Source organism: Nipponia nippon, unplaced genomic scaffold, assembly GCF_047370975.1.
Source record: "Nipponia nippon isolate SJK-2023a ecotype South Korea unplaced genomic scaffold, ASM4737097v1 scaffold_2, whole genome shotgun sequence".
NCBI classification, from domain to species: domain Eukaryota; kingdom Metazoa; phylum Chordata; class Aves; order Pelecaniformes; family Threskiornithidae; genus Nipponia; species Nipponia nippon.
The window spans coordinates 59,011,966-59,036,343 of NW_028262336.1; the positions used below are offsets into that span (position 1 = coordinate 59,011,966).

Consider the following 24,378-nt stretch of genomic DNA (forward strand, 5'->3'; position numbering starts at 1 on the left):
TTGTGTGAATGACTACCTTTTTCTTGTACAGATATACTAAGATTTTATCCTCTTTGCATTTGGTGAAAGCAGTCACAATTTTTTTAACTGTTTGAGATTTCTAAATATATAAAATATATTCAGTAATATTAACACCAATTTTGAAATACACCAATTTGAAGTTAAATAATAAAATGTCGTTTGAAACATTGACATTGAGGTTATTAATTTTTTTCATTATTTATTTGCTCCAATTGTAACAATTCATGAATCCTATATGTATACTGTATATATATACACACGCACATATAAAATAATCAGGTTTTTTTGCTTAAAATATTTTTGGAAGAAAAATTCTGTCTGGCTCTAATTGATGTTAGAGGCCTTTGGATCTGGTCTGAAGGCTTTTCCTCACTGGGAGTCATTACAATTTATTTTTGACACCACAGGTAGCATGTTTCGCATAGTTCAGATGTAATTAAGAAGTTCTATCCCATGAACAACTCTTCCATGTAAATACAAAACTTTGCACATTACTAATCCTCTCAATATAAATGCTATACATAAAACTGTGTATTCGGATAGGCATTTTACTTGGAGACCTAAGCATCTGTTTTTAAGAACTAACCGGTGCTCACCCATCTGTTCAATAATCTAGAGTAATTTACTCTCTCTTTTCTTCCCAAATACAAATTGCTTGGTTATCACTATATTCACTGCAAGGTTTCTTTTAATACCAACCAGTAATACAGTGAAGGCGTTTTCCCTACTGTTCTGCAGATGTCATAGTACCCCATAAAATGTGCATGCTTTCTACGGAAACTGAAGACAACTATCTGCAAGTGTTTTTTCTTCGGTATAAATAACACTGTTTTTCTCTCCCTTTCCTCAGGTGCCTATCCAAGACTCTCACTGAGCTTCAGGTTGAAGAGAAATATTGGATACTTTATTCTTCAAACCTACATGCCCTCCATACTGATTACCATTTTATCATGGGTGTCATTCTGGATCAATTATGATGCATCAGCAGCAAGAGTTGCCCTTGGTATGTGCTAAGAATGAGTGGGACATTAAAATGTCAGACTGAATGTAGCCTTCAGAGGTTGTTAAAGACTGCAACGCAATGTCAGTGTTTTGATATTCCAAAATCATTTACATCAAAATAATGTCATTCAGTATTGCCTCGAAAGTGGTAAGTTTTCCCCTGCATGCAAGAACGTAGCTACCACTAGACCTCTGACATGAGCTGCTCATATGGGTCCCCGCCTTGTTCTCATCAAAGTTAATGTTGTTGTCAGTAGCTTCAGTGAGGGGACCAGCTCCAGAATCATCCTCCAAGGGCTTGAGCGTGGGCTTTTAGTCCAGTTCAGCGTGGGAAGAGAAGTGTGGCTCCAAGCCTCCTCCTGAGGTCCTGGGTGCTTTAGCTGACAGTGGCAGGAACAGACCTCAAGAACCATGTGCTCGTTCAGAGCGCAGGGGCACGTCAGCTACGGACCATGACATCACGGCTCACCCTCAAAATGCACAGTATGCTAAGTGCATTTTTATGACAGCTTAAAGTGCCATTTACCTCATGGCAGAAAAACATGGATTTGGCATAGATTGGTGATCCCAGTCCAAGACCTTTTCAGATCAAAGTATCCTTTAGATAAGGGATGGCGACTTCAAAATATCTCAGAGGAAATATTTCATCTATTACAGAAGCATACTCAGGGATAGCTAGAGACAAGGAATATTAAATGGATCCATAAATAATCCTTATGACTACTGCTGCCTCTCATCTCATCCCAAATCCTGTCTTCAACCCTGTGCTTCGCAATAGCACATACCTTCCTTCCCAAAACTTGACATTAAGCCTATGCTGCGTAACTTCCTGCTATGCTGTCTTCTCTTTTTAAAACAGGAACATATTCCCTAGTTCCCTTATTTTTCTGATATGTACCACAGCAAACCATGACTCCAATCCATGCCCATGAGATTCCCCATCTCTGAACCATGTACCTCCCAAGATCCCCATACCAAAGCAGGCTGGGCAGCTACACCTATACCTTTTTGTGCAATATAATATTACATCCTAGCATCTGAACTTGGATAACTGAAGATATTGTAGATTAACTGCAGTTACTGTACAGTAATTCTAGAGATACTGTGGATTAGCTGGTGCATATGGGCATGACACAATCTGGCATTACCACGCAACAGCTAGTGCATGTTCAGCAAGTTGCAGCTAAATAGTAGCTTAATGGGAGGTGGGACATCGAGTCCAAACAGCTCTGATGTATTCATAAATGGACTACTGGATACCGAAGATCCACCCTGAAGACATTATGACCAAGTGAGGGGAGCACTTTGAACACATCAGACAGCAACTAGATTTTACATGCCGGCCAGGACTGCAGAGAACAGATGGTCAGACAGAAGTTACCAAACCCAGTGACATTCCACACCCTTCTATAATGAGTTCACACAGTTTTTCCTTATTTAAGGAACAGGACCATCTCATGTGGCCTATTTCTGTGTAGCACAAGTTCATCAAGTACCGTACTGTGATAACACAAATATTAGAACAAAAGTCAGTACATTCAAGGCAAGCTCAGGAGCCCAGATGTTCTATTTCCGATTGCTAGAAAGTCCTTTTGAGAGGACGAAAACCCATCTAATAGGTTCTTCTGAGAAAACAACTAGTGCCTTGGTGATTATGTCTGTGATGTTTGTATAATAAAGTTCAGTACCATGGGTCTAATCCTGTGTTCCTTTGTATAGCCACTCATGAATCTAAAGCTGATATGAAATGGTATCAAAGTTTAAAGGCAATATAGCACCTTTGGACATATGTAACTGGCTCTGAAAGGCTCAGTTCAGAGGAGGATAAAGCCTGCTGGCTTAGGTATTTGTTAGAGGAAGAATTCCCTGTGCAGTCCTTAGAGACGTGGAGACAAGCTTTTACTCTGCCCCTGGAAGAAGCCTGTGTTCTCTGAAAGAGCCTGATTCTAGTTCATTCACTTCCATGTTTTGCTCCTGTCGCTGGTCCCTCGCTGCACATGCTGTCTGTGCTCCAGCCTGCACTGAAGCAAGTAATTCCCTCAGCAGAGAAACCCTGGCAGGGAGCAAAAGCCAGCTCATTCTAGAGACTATGTGCTGTAGACGCTGCAGATAAGAGGCTGATATAGGGCTGATCTCAAGAGAAATATTCAAAACCATTAATTCTGTTTAAAACTGAGTTTTTGCTAGTTAGCCCTAGAAGTTCCTAAATTCAGTCCTTTGAGTGAGGAGAAAAGTAATCTCAAAATTTCTCACTCTTGGGAAGGGCTGTAATCACAAGATTACCCTATTTTTATATGATAGGTGAGTGTCAGCTGCTTCTCCTCCAGCTGTGCTTTAAAATAAATTGTTGATCTTCAGAAGGGCAGTTGCCTGCAGGGTGTCAGGATCTCCCAGGGGATGTATTTCCTTTTGGTTAGTGATAGCCACCTTTCTTTTCAGTGTGCTTAATCTTCTGGATCACTGAGAGAGCCACCAAACTCTCCCTGTGTGGTGTTTAAGGACTTATCTCTGGAATCTAGGTTGCAGCCTGGGAACAGGCACCAAAAATGTGGGCATTATAACCCCCGCTGGGCAGGCTTCTATGTGCCTTGTTGACCTAGGCTTTGGTAAGCATCTGTGGGATGACAGTGAGATGCCAAGGGTGTGTTAAAAGGAATCTGTGGGATTTCTGATGCAGGAATCAATTGGATCTTAGGTAATTCTTTGAATCCCTTATGGGAAGCAGCAGCAGATGATCCTACAAGGAAAGAAGCTAATTCAGGCTAGAGAAATCCCTTGGGCTGCAAACGTATGATAGTGTTTGCTGCAGTCCTCCACCCTTCTCACCCCTGTTCCTTGTGCTGGCATGGAGGTTTTCTAGGGACTTTGTCAAAGTTTCTTTAGGTAAAAGTAATGTGTCAGCTGTATTCCTCATTCTACTGCAGAGCTGGGTGAGTTATACCCAATATAATTTTTAAATAAGCTTGTGCTGTGTGTGTCTCTGCTGTATTTCAAGCCGTGAAACATCTGACATCAACACACACTTGTTTCATAGTTTAGAGGAAAAACACTGAAAACCGCGTGATGCTGACCTACTAAATACACAAAATATCTGTTACAGAACCTCATAGGCTACTACTACAGTTCCCTGGAGTGACACTGTTTACACCAACAGCTTGATTTTGAGTTATATTGTCTCTGTTTCTGTCTCTTCAGGTAAAAGAAGCTGTGCTTTCTAATATGGCAGCAATTTTCTTTTGTTCTTTATTTTTGTTCTGCCTACATTTTAGTGACTACTTACAAACTGATGGTATAATTATGGAATCAGAGAAAATAGTAATGGAGGGGACTTATTGGAATGGCTTGCCTCTTTTACCGATGTAGACTTATTGCACAAATCAGTGTTTTCAGCCACCTGTGATTTGCAATTCCCATAAAATTTCCAGCAGAGATACAAACCCTGCGGTTTATTGTGAATTCAAGCAGACTGACAATAAATTTGCTTTTCTTACTAGCTTTTCAAAACAGTGCTCTGGAATATATTTTCAGGTGCTATGTCCATCCTTAGGTAAATAAATGAGGGTTTGACATACCTTATAGATTTTCTAGGTACTTTATTAGTGTCCAGTCAATCACCATAAAAATGCTGCTCTCCCTCCTTCGCTTTTTCTTTCCACAAATGCACATACCTGTCTGCCTCTCACTGCTCATCTCACTTCTTCCCATGTAAAAATTAGACTACTGCTCTAAACTAGTCATCTCAAATCCCTCTTCTATATTGTCATTTCCTGAAACAGGTGTCTAAATTAGGTGGGATGAACTGCTCTAGAAAGGTGCCTGTCTCTCTCCATCTACTACAGAGGGGCTTTACAGGACTAATTTCAACCTACTGCTTAACTCTTAGAAATTTAAAACTGCATGAAAGGAGTTTTTCACCATCTGTACGAACACTCTGCCTTAATATGTGCCCATGGTTTTATCTATCCAGACCTCTAATTAGTTTTGTTACTTTTTAAAAACTTCTCTCCCTTGTGTTGAGCAGCACAGTGCTGTAAGAGCACACCATTTAATGCTTGGCAGACTATTTGCCTTCCTGTCGCAGATCAGTTTGGTCTTCATGGAAGAGACCCTCAGTACAGCTACGCTGGCTTCCATGAAGCTATGGTAACTCACAGCAGCGGTGCCGGGCCCCCTTGTTAGCTGTTCCCCTGATCGTATGAAGGAAATATTGTAACAGAATAATAATGCATCAAGCTTTAATTTTGCTGTCATTTGCAGTGAGGTCACCTGCGAGACATCTTTCTCAAATTTTTAAGCTTCTTCACACTGACAAGACAAATTTGCCAAAAAGGAAAATAAAACTGAAGCATGATCTGCTTAGAGTTGTAAGATATGTGCTCTTTTTTTCCTTCGTGTAGGAATTACAACTGTGCTGACTATGACAACAATCAACACTCATCTGCGAGAGACTTTGCCTAAAATTCCGTATGTTAAAGCCATTGACATGTATCTTATGGGCTGCTTTGTATTTGTCTTCTTGGCCTTACTTGAATACGCCTTTGTCAACTACATTTTCTTCGGAAAAGGCCCTCAAAGGCAGAAGAAACTTGCAGAAAAATCAGCAAAGGCAAACAACGATCGCTCAAAGTTTGAAGCCAACCGGGTAGGATTCTTTAATCTATATATAGCGTCTCTTTTCTTTTATTACAAAAACTAACTGTATGAAATAAACAAAAAAAAAACATGTGTAAAAACATCACCCACAACATCTCCTTTTTGTGGGCAAACTTTGGCGTTTTTATATTCAAGAACCTACATAGAAGAATATATTTAGGCATGCAGAAATTGAAGTGAGCATGATCTGTATAACAAGTAACTGTAACAAGAAGATAACAATGGAAGTGCAGCTGTCTTGAAAATAAAGGCTCAGATCTACAAAGGCATTTATTTGTTTAAATCAAATATAATTTAATTGTGATTTTGTTTTAGTACCTACGTAAGGGAATCCAGGATCTGAGCATACCTTTTCTCACTTCACTTAGAGCAGACATATTTAGAATGGGAGAGAACAGATAAGGGATTGGTTCTGCTATGCTAATTAATTGGCCAGCATAGCTGAACTGCTTGCTGTGTGTGGCATTGTCATCTGCTGCTGTTTAAGACCAGCAGAAAATTATGATTCCTAGAGAAACTTTCAGATTGATTTCTGAAGCACAGTATTGGCATGGTCTGTGCTGATTACGCTCCAGCCTATTTCCTTGCCTGGAGTATTACATCCAATGAACACCCTTTTTTTTTTTCACTTTGGAAGAAAAATTCAAGGCATTCAACACTGTATGATGTTAGCAAGCCATGTCAGTTTGAATAGAACATGGGGTTTTTTTGCTAAAATGCTCCCAGTGAGGCTTTTTCATTCAGTTCTGTTGAGTAAGACTGCTTTTTCTATCAGCTATAAATTAGAGGAGTTCACAGTGACAAAACTACTACCTATTAAATACCAGTATCATAAAAGTAATTTCAAGCTGTATTTTTTGATCCTAATGATTCTGTCTGCTATAGTAAATGTAATGCAGAACTACACCTAATTATTGACATTCATATCTGTGAAATAATTTTTGAACTAATAAACTCATTTTTGTCCACTGTATTATGAAACTAAATTCTCATCACAGTTGGCAGCACTGTTTAGGACTAAGCTAGCAGGAAGAATGAATTCCCTTTCCTGGAAAAATAAATAGTTATAATAATAAAAATGCAGATGAGAAGAAAAAAGAATATCAGAATTGAAAGCAATGGAGAAGATTTTAGCTGCAAGCAGGTAATGCAGATGTATGTGCCAAGGTTCAGTTCCCCCAATGGAAACCATCTGGTGAATCTCATCCATTTAAATGATTTACATAATTCAGTACAATTCTTGTTAGTGGGCCCAATAGCACCCCATGCCTGACTGTTCTATCTTGAGATCAGTTGGTCTCTACTGTCAAAAGAAGCATATGAACCTTAACTAATGAAAATGAAGGGTTTTCATACCCCGATCATGTCATTCTTATATCCCAGACCTTATATCCCCGATTCTTATATCCCATATATCAACCCTGTTTTTTCTCACTTTTCACTTACAACCTTTTCTTTCTGGACCATCCTAGGAAAATATCATGGACTTTTCTGACTTTTGTGCTGGTTTAATATCAACCAGGCATAAATGAAATTAGGATACAAATTCAGCACACCAGAGCTGAAAGAGAGTGTGTTTCTTTGTCCCTTGTAGTCCCAGCTGTGAAGGGGAACTCTGTATGCTTTATAGAAACACATATACTCATACCAACTGTGAATATTTGCTGTTCAGATGATCTAGGATAAATAATGAGGTATGGTCCCATTCTCTGTGGAAAACATTTTGTCTCCAGGCCTCAGCTGGTGAAGCCAACAGAGTTTCGTTGCAATCACTGGATTCAGTGCCTTCAGAGAAGCAGTGCCAGCGTACAACAGGAAAAGACAGGGACATTCGGTAGAGCTGACCAGAAATCTTCCTTTGAAACAAAGCATAGACAGAAAATGCAGATTCAGTGGATGTAGGATGTCAAATCTGAATTTCTGATTTGAAAAACACTGGCAGATGCAAAGCAGAGGGAATTACTCAGAGCAGGTAGGAGGTCCCATTGCTTTCAGGATGAGCAGCTCAGGGAAAAACCATCTAGCAGATCTACTTTGGACAAAGTTTACCAGGGCTTCCAGACACCATAGCCCTGAAGCAGAAAAATGGTTTCCATGGTTCTGGATCATGCCCACAGTGTGCCATGCTGTACAGGCATCCATGGATGTAGCAGGACAGGTGGTCATGCCAGACTTTTTTAACATACTTGCCGTGGAAGACAGTACCTGAAAGCTCTTCAACCGTGGCCCTGATCTCTTCAGGAGCAATGAAGAGGCATTGATTTCCAACCAGTTTTTTGGTGGCCCTTGAAGATCATTGAATCTGATGGAAATAGCAGCTGCTTGGCATTTGCTTGCTTCTTGCTTTAGAGTTGGTACTCAGGGGCTGTATGTCCTGGGAGAGGCTCACAAACTGGAGGGCATACTGCACAGTAAGGGAGGCTCAGAGCCACAGATGGGGACTACCTTGTGTGAGTTCAATGAAATTAATGTGGTTTTTTTCATTTTGGTGAGGCTTCAGGCTTCCATGGAGTGTATTTCCATTCAGAAAGGGAAGGTTTCTAATCCTGGGACTGAACAACATTTTTAAAGAATGGGAGAGTACCTAAAAACAGGCAGCCCCCTTTGCAGCTATTGCCACTATTTGATGACTGTCAAAATGTACACTGTGCTGGAAAGAAGATCGAAAAGGATTCAGATATAAAACTGCAAGAAGGCATTATTTTTAGTTTGTCTCTAAGACTACCATTTTGAGGTGATTTGTGTTGCTGTTTTGTTTTAGTAATTGAATTTGCTTGTATACCAACCGTGTGTATATGAGCTCCCTGTCATTGATTTAGAGTGCTAGCTGAGGGCACTAGAAAAAAAAAACAACCAAAAAACAAACCAAACCAAATAAATAAATAAACATTAGTCCATTTATCGTCCACATCAGATGCTGTAACTTGTGGGTGTAGTGACAGAACAGCTCTGTGCTGTATCAGGTCCAGCCTGAGTCAGTGCTCAGGCAGGAGGGGCTGCGGCACTGTGGAAATGGCTTGTTTGTGTTGGGAGGCAGCACTAGCAGAGCAGAGGCAGCACAACATATTGCCTGGCTTTCAGGCCCTGAGTTCGAGCATTGCTCTTATGGTACCCAAGACTGGGAGTGCAGTCTGTCTCTCAGGCAAAGGGAACAAGAGGAGTATGAGGGAAAATGCCATGTTATTTTCACTCAGGAGCGTTTTAGCCCATGGAAAGCAGTAGAACCAGTGTGGCCATTGGTATTGTAGTTCATTTTTTACACGTCAGAGAACTGATGTCTGGCATGCAAGCTGGCAGGCTTGGTTATAAACACTCCTCTTATAGCAGCAAAAGGGCTTGTCATGCTTTCCTAGTCTTATTTGATTCTAGAGGAGAGTTTTAATAACAAAAAAGTTCTAGGCCACAAAATCCACAGATGTGGGTATGTTTGTGTTTTATTTGATAATTGCTTTGCAAAGCAGCCGCTGTTCATGCTCAGTAACTCTGCTTCCTGATGCATGCATTTGCATTGTCCTGCGTCGGAGGTTACGGGTTTGAAAAGCTGAAACTGGCACAGCCATCTCCATGTTGCTGCTGCTGCTATGGACGTGTCTCTCCAACGCCAAGCTTTTAGGCACTTCTCTCTGAGTTGTTCCTGATACGCTGCCACTGAGGCTTGCTGTGTTGAGGAGGGCTCCACCAGCTGCTGCCGCTGAGCTGCCTGTTGGCTTCACTGCTCCCGTTTTGGCTTTCTGTCCAGCTCTACCCATGTGTTAAAGCCAACGAGCCCAATAGCTCCAGGCGTTAGGGAAAGAAGAGCCCTCATAGCATGCAAACAGCACAGCCAGTGTCCTCACATTGCAGAGGTGACAAAGCAAAGCAGTGGGGAGAGGAAAGCTCTGCCCTGTATTCTCCCGCGTAGCACTGCTGAAGGTGGGATGATGACTGAGGCATGTCTGACTAAACTGAATCTGTGGAAATGGTTTCAGAAGATTCAGAGCTGGTGATGAGATGAAACCTGAGAAAGCCTTTACAAATGACTCATCTGTGTATCAGCAGCTGACTACAAAGAAAATTTCACACATAACCATCTCTTCTTTTGACTGCTTTTGCATCACATTTTATTTCAGATAATGCACTGTAAATAGTATTCCTTGCTAAACTTTTCCAGCCTTTTCCCAGTAAAAGACAGTTACTGGAGACGACCATAGGATGCACCTTTTTTTGTGTAAGCCAATTTTCGTACATGTACGTTTCGGATTGAAAGCTCTTTCTTGAAAACCTTGATACACTGGTTCATGTGTATGGACAAGCTCTAGGATAAAGGAAGAACTGAATCTTGATTTTTCATAAAGTATTTATTCTGCCCATGGTATCGGTGCCTAAATTAAAGTCCTCTGTGGAAAAACTGTCAGAAAAGAATAGGTGGCCGGTAAAAATATTTTCCCTTGAAAACTGATCACCATTGTTACGGATCAGTTCTGTTTCTCCTGTTTGCATTGGCAGATTCGGGCTGCATTTGTAGCTCTTCGTGCACTTTCAGTTTTGCTACATAAATTGTTTATTTTAAATAAGGCTCAGATACAGCCTAATTTACAACTAAATCAGCATGAGTGAGCTCTAAGGCAATCCTGTTCTCACTTGTTGTTCACTCTTGTGATAAAGGCTACTGGCATAATCAGCTGGTGAGCATGTGTTTTGGACATTGCTCCTTCTGGGCCAATCCACAGAGGTTATGATTTGTTACAGTCCCCTGCTAAAAATATTGCTTCTTAGTTCAAGCTGTGGCAATTTACGTTTTCAGTTTGGTAGGACCAGAAGTTGAGCCCCAGGGTATCAATCAGGAGGGTAACTATCACACAAGCTCATTCAAGCTTCAACCCCCCGTGGCTGTCAGACATGTGGGCAGAGCTTCCTTTGAACAAAAATAATGCATAACCCTTTATAAAAAGGCCCTTCTTGTCAGGCAGTTCCTGCATGTTTTTTTAGCACCAGAGATTCCTGGCTCAAACCCCCGCTGTCGGCCAAGGCAGCAGCTTCCCACCAGGCATTGCTGAGAATAGAGGCTCAGGCCACTTACATCTACTTAGCACCTTTAAAGAATTGTTAATTGTAGCAAGGCTTCTCACAAGTGGGATTTTATTCTGAGAATGAATATCTTGCCTGCTGTGGCAGAATTATCACTCAGTTTAAATTGGGAAATATGAGAATAGCAAAGCTGGCAGTATTCTCCTGTGCATCTTCATCTTTCCTGGATACTTTTTTCGGTGCTGTTTTGAACAGTGGGATATTTCTGAAACATGAGTGTGATGAGTAGGTGCCAAGTTTTGAAAAATCTCTGTCACGGGTGACGAGCACAGTTCGTGTGGGAAGAACTGTAGTCCTGTAGTGCTTAGGACGAGGACATTCATTGTACACTGGGAGACCCATGCGTGTGCTAATTTTGTTCTACAGCCACTTTGCACAAGTATGAATGGTGCAAATCCAGAGACAGTAAGAGGGATTGTACTTGCAGTCCATAGTACAGCCCAGAGATTGTAAGAATCTAGACAAAGGGAAATACAGGGCAAGGGAGGACCATATATTTAATTTCCTTTTCTTCCTCTGTTCAAATACATCAAGGTTAATTGTCAGACTCCATTCTTACTTGGTGGACAGTGATATTAACATGAAAGTTCCTAATTATTTTTCTTCTTCATACTTTCCTTGTTTTTCAAGATCTTTCCATCTTCCCAGTTCTGCTGGCTACCCTAGGTTGATCTACTGGGCTGCTATAACATAATTCTCTCTTTCATTTTTGGGGGATTATTAATTAATATAAATATGTAAAAATGGTAGTGAGAGAAGTATCAACTTTTAGACTCAGGGAGAACACTTGACACTATCATTTTTGTTGTGCTTGCATTTTTAAATTATTGTAAAAATATCAGAGGCATAATGTGGTCAATGAATTTTGCTTTAAGCACAGATGACACTTAGGGCCTGATCACGTACTGTTCTACATGTTGGAAAGCCATTTATACATAAGTAAAGAAGATGAAAACTGCTACCAGGTAGTTTTCCCCTTGCATCACCATAGATGCTTGCACCAGGGCAGATCAGGTGAGAATCGGGTAGCTGGAGTCTAGATTACAATCTCTACCAAAAATAATTTCCATTTTATTATAATTTTAAAGGGAGATGTATTTTGTGGGATAATGTACTTGAATAGTAATTTTGATGTAAAATAATGCAAGACTAACTACAGAGACAGCTTTTCATGCTGTTATTTAAACACGCTATTTGCATTTATATTGCTTCATATGATGGAAAGTGTTTACATGGTATTTAAAAATTTGGGATTGATGAACTAAACATACCTATGGGGTTTGAGCAAAACGCTTCCTCTCTTTCTTTTCGTGTAGCAGAGCGAAAGACTTATGAGGAAAAAGAGATTTCATTGTAAAGTACTCCTTAAAATTTATGGAATATTAAACAGAGCACTAAATGAACCTGAAATAATTCAGACACTACCTAATAGTAAATCAAACTTTATGGTAGTTTCCCGACCCTAGTAAAGTGTTTCCAAACTGGCATTAAAGCTGAAGTTTTCCAAGAATCTTGATTGGAGAAAGGTATTCAATAGCAGCTCTTGGCTTGCATTTCTTTAAAAATATACTACTTAACATCTAAACGAGCCAGTATCTTGTCTAGAATTAAGCAGTAGATTCAGGACTTTCCAGGTGTAAAAAGGGTGTTGAAGTTTCATATCTACAAGGTACAATCCAAGTTGAGCCTATTGGAGACGTGGTGTTCCTCCAACAGCAAGGACCAGAGGTTCTTTGTGAGCCTTATCTTAACCCTCCTCTTTCTGGATTCAGTTAGGTAAGTTATGGTCATTTTTGTGTGATGACATTAGGCTGCTAGAGTCTTTGGATTTTTTCTTTGTACTGTAACATGTATGGTTTAGAAATGGTGAACCTTCAAAAGTGAATCTCTTTTTCCATGTATAAAACATCTCACATCATTTCATGCTTCTCAGCCTCCACACAGAGCTATGTGAGATTCAATCACTTCACTTTGGTGCAGGAGCTGTAGTTGTTCAGAGGTGGGAGGGATGGGGTTTGATTAAAATTGATTAAGAGCATCAGTTTTGCATATTTGGATCCATGCTGATTCAGCAGGGACTTAATTAATGATTTAGTACTCAGCTGTTTCCATATGCTTTGATGAGCTCACTGGGAAACACTCCATGGAAACAACCAGCCCTGGCTTGTGTCAGGGAGGAGATGGGAGCACCGGCAGTGGAGACCACAGTGGGGAAACAGGAATGAATGGCTTCAGGTGGAGCCACGGTCAGGCAGAAAGAAGACTACAAGAAGCATGGAGGCCCAGGGAGAAAAGGAAAATCTTTAGGTTAAAGCAGTAAGAAGTGAGGGGAAATTGGCCGAATACACAATGTCGTATCTCTGATTTATAACAAGGTTCGAGAGCAAAGCCTGGCGTTAACACTTTGGGGAGAATTTCCAGTGTACAGACAGTGACATTTCTGAGCCAGGTGATAAAATTGTATTCTAAGGAGTAAAACTAAAGTTTTATCAAAGACATTGGCCTTGTTTGTCATGTGTAGTCATGACTATAATCAGTTCAGCTGCTTTTCTTAATCTGTACCTGTACCTGGAGTAACAATTTCCCTGGAGCCACCGATCTGCACTCATAGAATCATAGAATATCTCAAGTTGGAAGGAACTCATAAGGATCATCGAGTCCAAATCCCTGTCACACATGTTGACTCATGGAGGATTTTGCCTTACCTGTATATTCAGGCAAACATGAGTCGACTTGCACAGGATACCCTGCCATAATTGGTTTGCTGCTTTATTCATTGAAAGAGCTTGTGTACATTTGTCAAAGTCATTTAAATCATTGCTTAAATCATTCAGAAGTCATGCTTATGTGTAAATACTTTTTAACATGTTGCCTACATTAAGTATTCATACTTCACAACATCACCTTAAGATTGCCACAAAGCATTAGCATATATTGCTTTAACTTTGTTGAGAGCTTAGGTGGTTTATCCAAAAACTCTGAAGGAATCAATACAATTTGCAGGAATAGGTCTCAAGAATATCTGCAGACCAGAAGCTTGATTTCAGTCTCTGCAAGACCTCTTCTTCTCTCCATTTGCTCCTTCCTGGTAGTTGACATGCAAGTCTCTTGCTCTATTAATAAAGAAAGAGATGCATTTCAAATGTTTCCAAATATGTCTCATTTGATATTTTGAGAAAATATATGCTGTCATACAACCTCATAGGACATAATGGTATGTTCAGGCAAAGCATTTACACAGATGTCGCAACTTTCTTGACCACCTTTCTGATTTGATATATAGATGCAGTGACGAGCAGTGAAAAGTGGCAGCATCATTGGCGGATCAGAGGCAGAAGCTACGTTAGGGTGGCATGTCAGGTTGGCAGATAAGGTGAAGCAGGCTATGCAGTGTGATGAAAGAAGTGGAATCAAATTAATACTTTCCTTGGGCAGGAGAAGCCTGAACACACAGATGTACCCTCCAGAATACAAGGTTTCAGCAGACACCTCACTTACAAAATTCCAGGGCTTGGTGTAGAAGGACCAAGTACCCGTGGACAGGCGAATGTCTGTATACATGTAGGTGACAGACAGAATCGGGAGAGATCAGGAAGCCCTGAGGGAAAGAGCAGCTGACATCTGTGGTGGTGGATGGAAAGGGAGTAGAGATCTGCAAGGGGAAGGCAGTGCTACCAGGGTGGAGCCCAGCAAAATGGTCTCTGCTGGGGCATTTTTAGTAAGCTGAAGGACATTTCTCAAAGCCTGAGAGGAGATGGGAAAGGAGATGACATGTGACGCTGTGGGGGCCTGGATGAGAGATTTAGTTTTAAGCTTCATAAGGAAAATGCGGATTGTGGAGATATTTTACACAATGCTGTTACAAATCCTGATCATAATTTGTACTCTCTGTGAAAAAAAAAACATAGAAAAATGAATCTTTTTTTTTCAGAGACCACCATAAGTAGTGATGATATCCATGGCTGTATTTTACAGCTGTGTGTATTCCCTGGTTACAGATACTGTTCAACAGCATGAACTCGTTTCTACAAACCTCAAGCTCGTACTTTTGTACCCAATGGGTTTCTGCCATGGGGAAAATAAATTCTTCTTAATCACCACTGAGGCTTCTCCACCCCATTATTTTGGTTCACGTTGTTTATTTTTATTTATAGGCCCTCATCAGCATAATGTACTGTTGCCTACAACAGCAGAATTTGTTGGATACCTTCGGATTTTTTTTCTACTTGCCTGTATGTCATTCATAGCATTTTATATTCTTTTTCCATTTGCAAGAAGCTGGGCAAAGCATTACTGATATACTATCATAATTGTTTTCACTGAGAAAAGATAAACTGTAGCATCAATAATTGATGGAAGAAATATCCATTTTACAGAACTGTAACAAGATTGAAAAAAGCTAAATGCATATGGACAGACACATAGCTACGCGTACTTTTAATGCATTGCACAAAGCTTGCAAAGGATGTGGTATCGGATGACTGTACAAACTTCAAAAGGCCATGACAATAGTTTGTTTTCTCAACCGCTTTTAAACAGATGCTTTTAGGATGAGATGTTCAACTGTTGCACAGTTAACACAGCTAGATCATGTGGCAGGTTAGAAAAATGTATTAATTGTAGGATGAACTGTGGATGAATAAATTGTATACATAAAACTGGAAATTATCCTGTATGCCATGATTCACTATCTATTTCTGACATGGGGAACCGAGTTCACATGAACAGAATCACACATGCGTTAACTGGCTGAAAATACCCAGGACAGAGCATTTATTTTACATGCAGACATTATTTTCCTTTCCCAAAAGCAGACAGGAAAATTGGAGCTGATCCCTGCATCAGCTGTCTTCTCTGCCTGTCCTCCAGCATGCAGGGCATGGGGCACAAGGGGATGTGGTGCCCCCCCACTGAAACTACCAAATACTGACTAAGACAGCATCGTTTGGGACTGCCCGTCACTGCCACTCGTGGGAACTGGAAGTTTTTCTGCATTGAAGGAGCCGTACCCAACTCTGTGCTGCTCCTCCTCTGTCGGTACTCAGGGGGACTAGAGAGTCTGGACCAGAATTTAAGGACTCTACATGATCATAACCTTCCACTTATTTACTGGAAATGGCATCACATTGCTCACCTGTGCTCAACACTGTGCTCACTGGCTCTTGGACATGGAGGTGGAAGGGAAGAGTGCCACCTCTTTCCTCAGTTCAGCAGCTTTCTTCCTTGTCTAAGGTCATTGCTTTTTCAGATCGCTTATCCAAGTGGAGGAGCCCCACAGTTAAGCAGCGCCATGATTGCAAAACTGTGCAAATGACTTTGGAAGGAAAAGTTTAAGAGAGAAGTTGTAAATAAGTTCTGTGATTCCAAAATGCAAAGAGTTCAGCAGGTCAGAACTATTCTTGTGATTTTAGCAAATTTCACATGTAGGTAGCAGAAAAAGAATCCCTCCCTTACCCTCTCCCCCCACTGCCAGCAACGTAGAGATTTCACTGAACTACGCCATCCTTTAAAACGCAGCTGGTTTAGAGGGAGAGGAAAATGATTGGTTTTGCCAAATACGGTTTTGTACTGGATGTTGGTAGTATGATGATAACCCTGTTTGTAAAAGTATTTAAGTACTTGTCTAATTTTAAGCATCTGAATTTTGCCATGTTTTTCTAAGATTATCACATGCTTAAAATGAATACATGCTTTCTTAAAATATGTATGGGTTTGGAGATTTAAATACACCCACATTCTGCTGATAGATGTCAAGTCTTTTGAAACAATTTATATTTCTATTTTTGCACCCTAGGTGGACACCCATGGAAACATTCTGCTAACATCGCTTGAAATTCATAACGAGGTGGCAAGCAACGAGGTCACCACCAGCGTTACAGAAGCCAGAAATTCAACGATATCCTTTGACAACTCAGGAATCCAGTACAGAAAACAAAGCTCACATCGCGAAAGCCTTGGAAGGCGTTCATCAGAAAGAACAGGCTCCCACAGCAAGAGGGGCCATTTACGAAGAAGGTCTTCGCAATTGAAAATAAAAATTCCTGATCTAACAGATGTGAATGCCATCGACAGATGGTCAAGAATGGTGTTCCCATTCACATTTTCTCTTTTCAACTTAATTTACTGGCTATACTATGTTAACTGAGTGACTGAACTTTTTTAAAGGACTTCAATTACAACAAGTGAAGTACTGCTTGCCTGCAGAGTTTATATATATATTTATATATAAAAATACATATATATATGAACTTTTACTATGTAGACCATACTCATGTATGTGTGAATACATATAGCAAAGAATTGTGTGTATATAAAAGCACACGCTGCAAAGCAGAAGTATATGTATGCACACACACATGTACACATTCGTTCTGAGGTTATGGACACTTTAACATAGAATGCACTTCAGAGGAACTTTTTAAATCGAAAGGCAGGTGTCATCAAAACAACAAGCCTTGAGAAAGTAAGTGTTGTATATTATCACTACAAAACTTTGATTGTCATAGAAATTTTCAAACAGCTGTAATCGTATATAAAGTCAGTATTTAGTAACATTGTTTGTAAATGCTGCCATACACACTAATCATAAAGTGGTAGAGTTACACTGGTAAGTTTAAAATAAGTCATTTATATTGCAGATCCATCAAGCCAAATTTATTTTTCTTTGCTATAATTTCTAGGTTTTCTATATGTCATATATATGTCATAATATGTTTTTTCCCAGTCTTGAATGGGCATCGTTTTTAACGATCTCTTGCTTTCTCTTCTGCAGTAAGCAAGCTGATCATGGGAGTGTTGCTCTAGGTCTTTGGAGACATATACATGTTCATAATATTTCAAACAAGCATTTTAAGTGTCCATCAACAGTGAAACGAATCTTTTGTAAGTACTGTAAATGTACAACACGTTTTCCTTCCCTTGGACTGGTTCCAGCTGCCATGTCATTTTGAAAGATAACAGCACATTTTTAGTATAATTTAGCTGAGAACTCAACTACTGTCAATGTGTTCTACATCTGCTGTAGATTTAAAGATTGTTATTCCAGTGAAAGCATAGAGGATGTCTCAGGTTATTTGCTACTTCGACATGAAACCACCTAGCTGTAGCCTTTTTTAAACACGCATTCACATTATTTAACATTCTTATAACATTGTATGTTAATGTAAAATATATTTGCATAATATGCATATAAGTATATTTTCTCAATATTTTTCTCCCCTGTGCTTGCTATCGTGACCGCATGCTATGTCATATTTTTGTTTCTGTGATGTTACAAATTTTTATTCTCTAGAACTGAGCAAATAGAGCACTTCCGATACTTTGACTCAGTAATGGAGCATTTTCATATTTTATTTATATACTGAAAGTACATACACGTACACTTATCAAGCTAGTGTGCTGCAGTCACAGATCACAAGAGATAGCAAACAGTATGGTTTTTTTCAGCACTTGTTTCATATGTTCAAACATATCCTTCGTGCAAATGTGACCACTTTGGTTTTCATCCCAATTCATTCCCTCACCGGGATTCCAACTTTTTTCAGTCTAGTAGATTGTAGTCGTCAAGGTATGCCAATTTCAGATCTGTAAACTTAATTTGTTATTTATCAGAACTAAACCTTTCTAAAGAAAAGAAGATATATTTTTTGTAAGCAGTGTTTCTATCATGTACATTCACAAATAACAACAGATACAGTAGCATAAATAGACCTAAAACAAAAAATATTCAGGCAAGGCCCCGCCAGTTCTCTGCATGTAGAATTCCCCTGGACATCAATGGGAATTTTTGGCAGATAGAGAGCTTTGGATGCTAGTTAGAGACATCTATGGGAGAAAAATGTGTGGATATGCATCTGTCAAAAACACCAAAAAGGGAAGAAACTGAAAAGGCTGCCTTGGCTCTGTAATGACCCATGTTCTCACTAGTACTTGATTTATCTGTGAGTAGAGCAATGATACTTGTGTTGCTGCCATTGTTGTGGTTTAACCCCTCAAATTAATTCTACCCCAGCCAAAACCAGCACAGCCATGTACGGTCCGTTACTGTTCCCACCCCTGGCTATTTGCAGCTGAACTGTGAAACTTTGCTCTGGGCTGAAATTCAGCATAGAGGAGTCTGGGTGACAAGGTCTGTGTTGTAATCCCATCCTCGGGGCTGCTCCTTGAACAGGAATGGGCTCCGCACAGTTGCCTTGCAGCAAAGCTGCAGTGCGATCCCCAGCTGGTAGCGTTCACCATAACCCTGGCTGCCGGCGTGTGCAGGATCAGCACCGCAGTCCTGCTGCATCCTTGGCAGTGGTGCGAAGTGGCTGTAACTGCAGTTTTTAAGCACTGTATCTGCAGACAACTCTACGGTATGAAGAGCCTCAAAGGAACCCGTATAGCTGGAGCAGGAAAACTTGGGTTTTAAAAGCTCCTCAGTATTAGCTCCCATTGGTAAGCCACAATGTATTATGAGCTCTCTAACATCTCTTCAAACTGTGAAGGGATTACAGAGCACATTGTCATCATTATAATCAAAGTAACTAAACAATTAACACCCTCCCAAAGTACATATTTGGTAGAATTGTTGAAAAGCCCTCCCAAGGTTTTATCCTAATAACAAAATATAATTAAATAAAAAAAAGTTTTTGATAAAATTAAAAATGGTAGGCTTTGCTTTAGAAAAATTACCCTAATAAAATTATCTTCGAGCAAGTCTTTCAGTAAGTGCCCTAAAGAATTACCCTGAAAAATGGGATTCAAGAAGAGAGTGATCTGACCCTCAGGATTTAATCACCATTCTCTCTTTTTCTTCTAGCCCGAGCTCCTAGAAATTGTGTGGTCAGGCAGGGATCTTCAATAAGAAGATGAGACTTTTTAGTTGTGATAGAAATGCGTACTCCAAACCCCACTAAAATCAGGTCTGCAGTGGCTTCAGCCAGGATTTTCAAGCAGGTGGAAAATTGCTGTCTGGCCAGAGCAAAGAGGCAATGTGCATTTTTGGGACCCTGCATGGGCAAGAGAACAGAGTCTCTGAGTACTCTCCCTCTCTTACCCTTTACACAACCAGAGGGCAGTGTGTTACTGCAGCCCCTTCCATGAAACCGTACTCCCCACCTTGCCTCTCATCACAAAAAGTGGGCAGTTGCATGTTTCAGCTTTTTCATGAGATTTCATATTCATCAGTCTAATTGAGTTCCATGGGGCACAAGCAGCTTGAACCTTGAACAAATCCAGGTCTTGGTTTGACTTGAAAAAAGCCAGGAAATTCTCACTTAAGGTTAACACTTCATCTTTAACACGCATTTTTGTGCCTTTTTTTGCCAATTCCCTTCTTCCAGTCCCAGCACCACTTCTTACACACAGACACACACACACATAGCCATGTGTTAAGAACAGTGTTTGCCTTGACCTCCCATTTTCTGGCTCTTGTCCCTTTATGCTAGCTGTAGTGTATGATTTTAACCATAGATGGCTTTAAGACTAAAAATGGTAATTTCAACCAAATTGCACCAGAGTAATGTATTTCGTAGCTAATTAACTCCTTTCTAACTCAACACTACTATAAATAACATTTACACATCATTTGTTTGTAAAAGGCATTAAAAAAAAGAAAACTGAAACTATCTTGTGTTATAGCCCAAAGAGTCAATAAATAGTAGAAATATTATGGTGGTTTAACTCTAAGTTGATTTCATCCCATTGTAAAGATAAACTAAAACCCAGTCTTTTTTGCTTAAGGCGCATCTATGTATTTTTGGTATTCTTCAGCAGTGAAAAAAAAAGAATAGTAAAATGGAATGATGAAGAGATGCTTTATGAAAATATTGATGAATGAATATTCATTTATTAAAAAGGATTTAAAGATTAATTGCTTACTTTTTTTCTGGGGATGGAGGGAGTATGACGACTGTGTGTTTGGCTAAATTTTAATGTTTAATTACGTGTTAAATATCAGGTAATGTTTAGTCTTACACAATTTTAAAGAAAAAAACAACATGAAAGCATTTTCTTACCAACACACAAGTAGCAAAAGGGATTCTTAAGCATTAAACTATTATATTTCCTTGTGTTTTCTATTGTAGATTAAGGAAGAGGGAAAAACTACATCCATTGACTTAACGAGATTCTTAATGGCAAACCAACCTCTCTTCAAGTTGGGGCATTGCCTGTTAAGAGCAGAAAGTTTGTCCTCTGCTTTATATGAAAGCTGTACCCACCCAGCAGGCAAAAGAGCTTTTGATATCAAAACAAGACAGTGGTGTCCTGTTTATTTGTTTCATTAATCAAGTCATAAATATTTCAAAACCAAACCAAAAAAACTTTCTCCAGCTATGCTAATTGTATCAGGAATGCTAATTGTGTTCATTACACTTTTTATTGCAAAGTATTAGTAAGTTATTTTAGAGGAGTCAGGATACAGACAGATTCCAAGAAGGGTTTTTAAAGTCATCTTGACAGTAATTCACCAACCCCTTCCGCCAAAACCAAAAAATACCCTGATGATTTGGAAAGCAGACTGTCCTGAAACCCAATTGCCATGCTTTGCATTGGAGCAAGCTGTCACACACTTGCTTGAATCTCATAGTAGCTAATGATACATGACACAACTTTTAGGAGTAGATAAAATATTCAGCACCATAGATGTGATTGCAAGACCTTTGAAGTCAACAGAAAGGCTCCTCCTGATTTCAGCATGTTTCTGCTCACTTTTACCAACGCTTCCCCGATCATAACAGCTATGATCTATTTATTCCAGTCCAGCCCGTATTGTGAGTAGGAAAAATTAATGATGTACCAAGCTTAGTTTTGTGATTGGGAATATCTGGTAAGAGATGTATTTCTTTGTGTATTTTGGGGCTGATGTGTGGATAAACATTATCAATTAATGGATTAAGTGCTACTCATTATACTAAAGGAGTTCAGGTTCTAGTAGAAATGATTGGCTGTTTTCCCCAAATAAATACAGTCCTATTAGTATCAAGACTATTTCCACAGATGTTGGTTTTATAGTCACGACTGTCAAAAGAGCAAATGCTACCTGCTGATAGAAGAAGTATGGCAGACAGCTGAAAACTAAACTAAAAGCAGTGGGAATCCCAAGGTTTCTCTGAACTGCTTTTGAACAAAGAATCTCTCATAAGTGCCTTGAAACTCCTCCAAATGCAGGGACTAAGCTTTTCTAAAATTATTTCAGATTTTGGGTGTTTAATTTATGTGGTTCTTATAGCTTGTGAGGGCCTGACTTGTGGACTTAGATGTATACCTTCTGAAAATCAAACCCTCTGGCAGCTTATCCAACATACAGCATCACTTCTCATACTTGAAAACTAAAGCCATGTGGATGGGATATGTAATAGTACAAAAAGAAAAACTACTGCCCTTAAAATCAGCCAGAGCTTAAATTATTGCCTAATTAACTGAACTTTAGGTAATGCTTAAGCAAGCACAATATTTGTTTGATGTCCCTTACGTTTGCAATGTGCTATGCAGTATGCCTTTGTCCCAGCATTGCAGCCTAATTTAGATTAGCAGGCTTTGTTCTCCCCTGGAAACAAGGGAAAACCCAGAAAGTGGCTGCTCAGGCCAAGTTTGCCCCTGCACTGGCATACCTCCAGCGAGGCGCAGGGAGAGCACCTCCCTGGATTTTCCCTAGGCCAAGCTCCCCAAAGCCACTCAGGTCCCTGTTCTGAATCCCTCCTTGGCGACACCGATCTCTCTCCTTTGACTCCAGAGGGAGCCTTAGGCTAAACTCTGAATTATCCCTCAGCTTACCACCAGTGGTTGGCTTCTTTCAGATGTTATTGCTCCTGCTGCAAAAACCTGGAGATAAAGTAGCTATTATCCTAGCTGGCAGAAGGCACACTGGCAAACAGCATGTGTACTCGGGGCTATGATACATCATAGTAATCTTTAGGTTATTCATTCTAATATTTTATTTAAATATATTTCAGTTTATGCTCTAGCCTTCAAGAGTTAGCACACTTGTCTCCAGGTGCTGATGCTTTTTATATGAATGTACTTGGGAGCCTGGGAGAGAGTGTGGGGAGTTTTCTAAAGATTTTAAGTCTGTTCAGCAGTACTCCCCTGGGCATTTCCTCCGTCCTTCATCCATATCACAGGCCAGAGTTTACATTACCCCTGCACTAGGCTAACCAGCCGTCTACAGGTTACGGAGAGCTGAAGCCTGCAGACGTGTGCTGCCAAGTGACGACTTGCTCAGCTGTACCGTTAGCTCTCCTGCTTGTTAGAAAGTGTCTCGCAGATCAGATGCTATATTAGTCTAACAACTAACTGCTGCTTCACACTTGCTCCATCTAAAATGCCAGCACTGCCACTAGAGACCCCATTTTCCCGTCCTTTGAAAATTACTAGAAAAAGGGGAATTTTCAGGCTGTCAGGCAATTAAGAACCTCTCTCTGTACACCCAGGCTCAAATTTTGCTTCAGGTTATACATTTAATCCACAGGGACAGAAGTAATTTGGTACAAAACTCTTCCTGCCTAGGGCTACTCTTAAGAGTTTGCAGTCCAAAACACCAGTAATGTAGGTAGATGTAAAAGTATTTAAAATTGCTAGCAATGAAGCCTTTCTGTCTTTTTTCTTCTGGGGATATTTAACGTGAAAGGCACAAACAATTGTGGGAGCAGGAATCGGCACGCAGTAAATCTCCCAGTGCAGGCAGCCTGAGAGCTAGGCTGGAGTCAGGAGCTTGTGCTCCTCTTGTTTTGAGAGGTCTTCCTTCTTGGCTGAGCAGCTGGGGAGTTTTGATGGAAATTCCCAGCTCAGCTGAGAACGGTCCCAGGACATGACCCAGAGCACCCTTTGGGCAAGTGCTCTAGGCATCTGCCTCTGATGTAAAGAGCTGACAAAAGCACTGCATCCAGCTACATCTTAGACGGAGGGGAGCCTCCTATCATGAAAAGGCTTTGGGTGCAAGCAGATACGTGTGAGTGCCTTCAAGGCATAGATTCTCCCTAAGCTCTGTGTTTCCTGCTGCTGCTCCTGCACAATTGCCCACTGGATGTGCTGTTTTGCCCTTCAGAGCTGTCTAAACATGGGCTTAATTCGTTCCATCTCACATGGCACATTTATCTGAGGCACCCAGTTAGTGCCTCAGTCGTTGTAGACCGTATTTATAACCAACAGAAATACATACTATAATCTCAAGAGCTATTTATAGCCCACATCTGGGGTTCCCAGCCAACATTTTTAGTTTTAATTCTTTGACTAGCTGCAAAAGCAGTCTCCAGAGAAACCTGTGAGCGACGACAGAGGGAACTGCGTGCGCAACAGTGCTGCTGCATGGTGCTCTGCGGCTGGAGTTGCAGTGCATGAAGTTTGCATGTGGCAGGGAGCACAAGAGAGAAATGAGGCCAGACAAATGCAAGTAATTCCTACGCTTGCCTAGATTTATAATGTTTTGGACTAAACTCTTTCAGTTGCAGATGACAAAAGACATCCTGCAATGCAAGTGATCCCATATCACAGTCAACACAGAATCACAGAATCATAGAATCGTTAAGGTTGGAAAAGACCCTTAAGATCATCGAGTCCAACCGTTAGCCTAGCACTGCGAGGTCCACCACTAAACAATGTCCTCAAGCACCATGTCTACCTGTCTTTTAAATACCTCCAGGGATGGAGACTCAA

At 40.3% G+C, this 24,378-nt stretch overlaps 1 protein-coding gene across 1 annotated transcript in view; it reads left to right on the forward strand.

The window, feature by feature from the left end:
* The window catches only part of GABRB3 (gamma-aminobutyric acid type A receptor subunit beta3), a 112,461-nt gene extending 91,865 nt beyond the window's left edge, over positions 1 to 20,596 (forward strand). The window contains exons 7-9 of the mRNA XM_087758327.1: positions 872 to 1,024; positions 5,421 to 5,665; positions 16,538 to 20,596. Coding sequence (XP_087614453.1) covers positions 872 to 1,024; positions 5,421 to 5,665; positions 16,538 to 16,888 — 749 coding nt within the window. The 3' untranslated portion in view covers positions 16,889 to 20,596. The remainder of the gene's footprint in view (positions 1 to 871; positions 1,025 to 5,420; positions 5,666 to 16,537) is intronic.
* Positions 20,597 to 24,378: the final 3,782 nt, after the last annotated feature.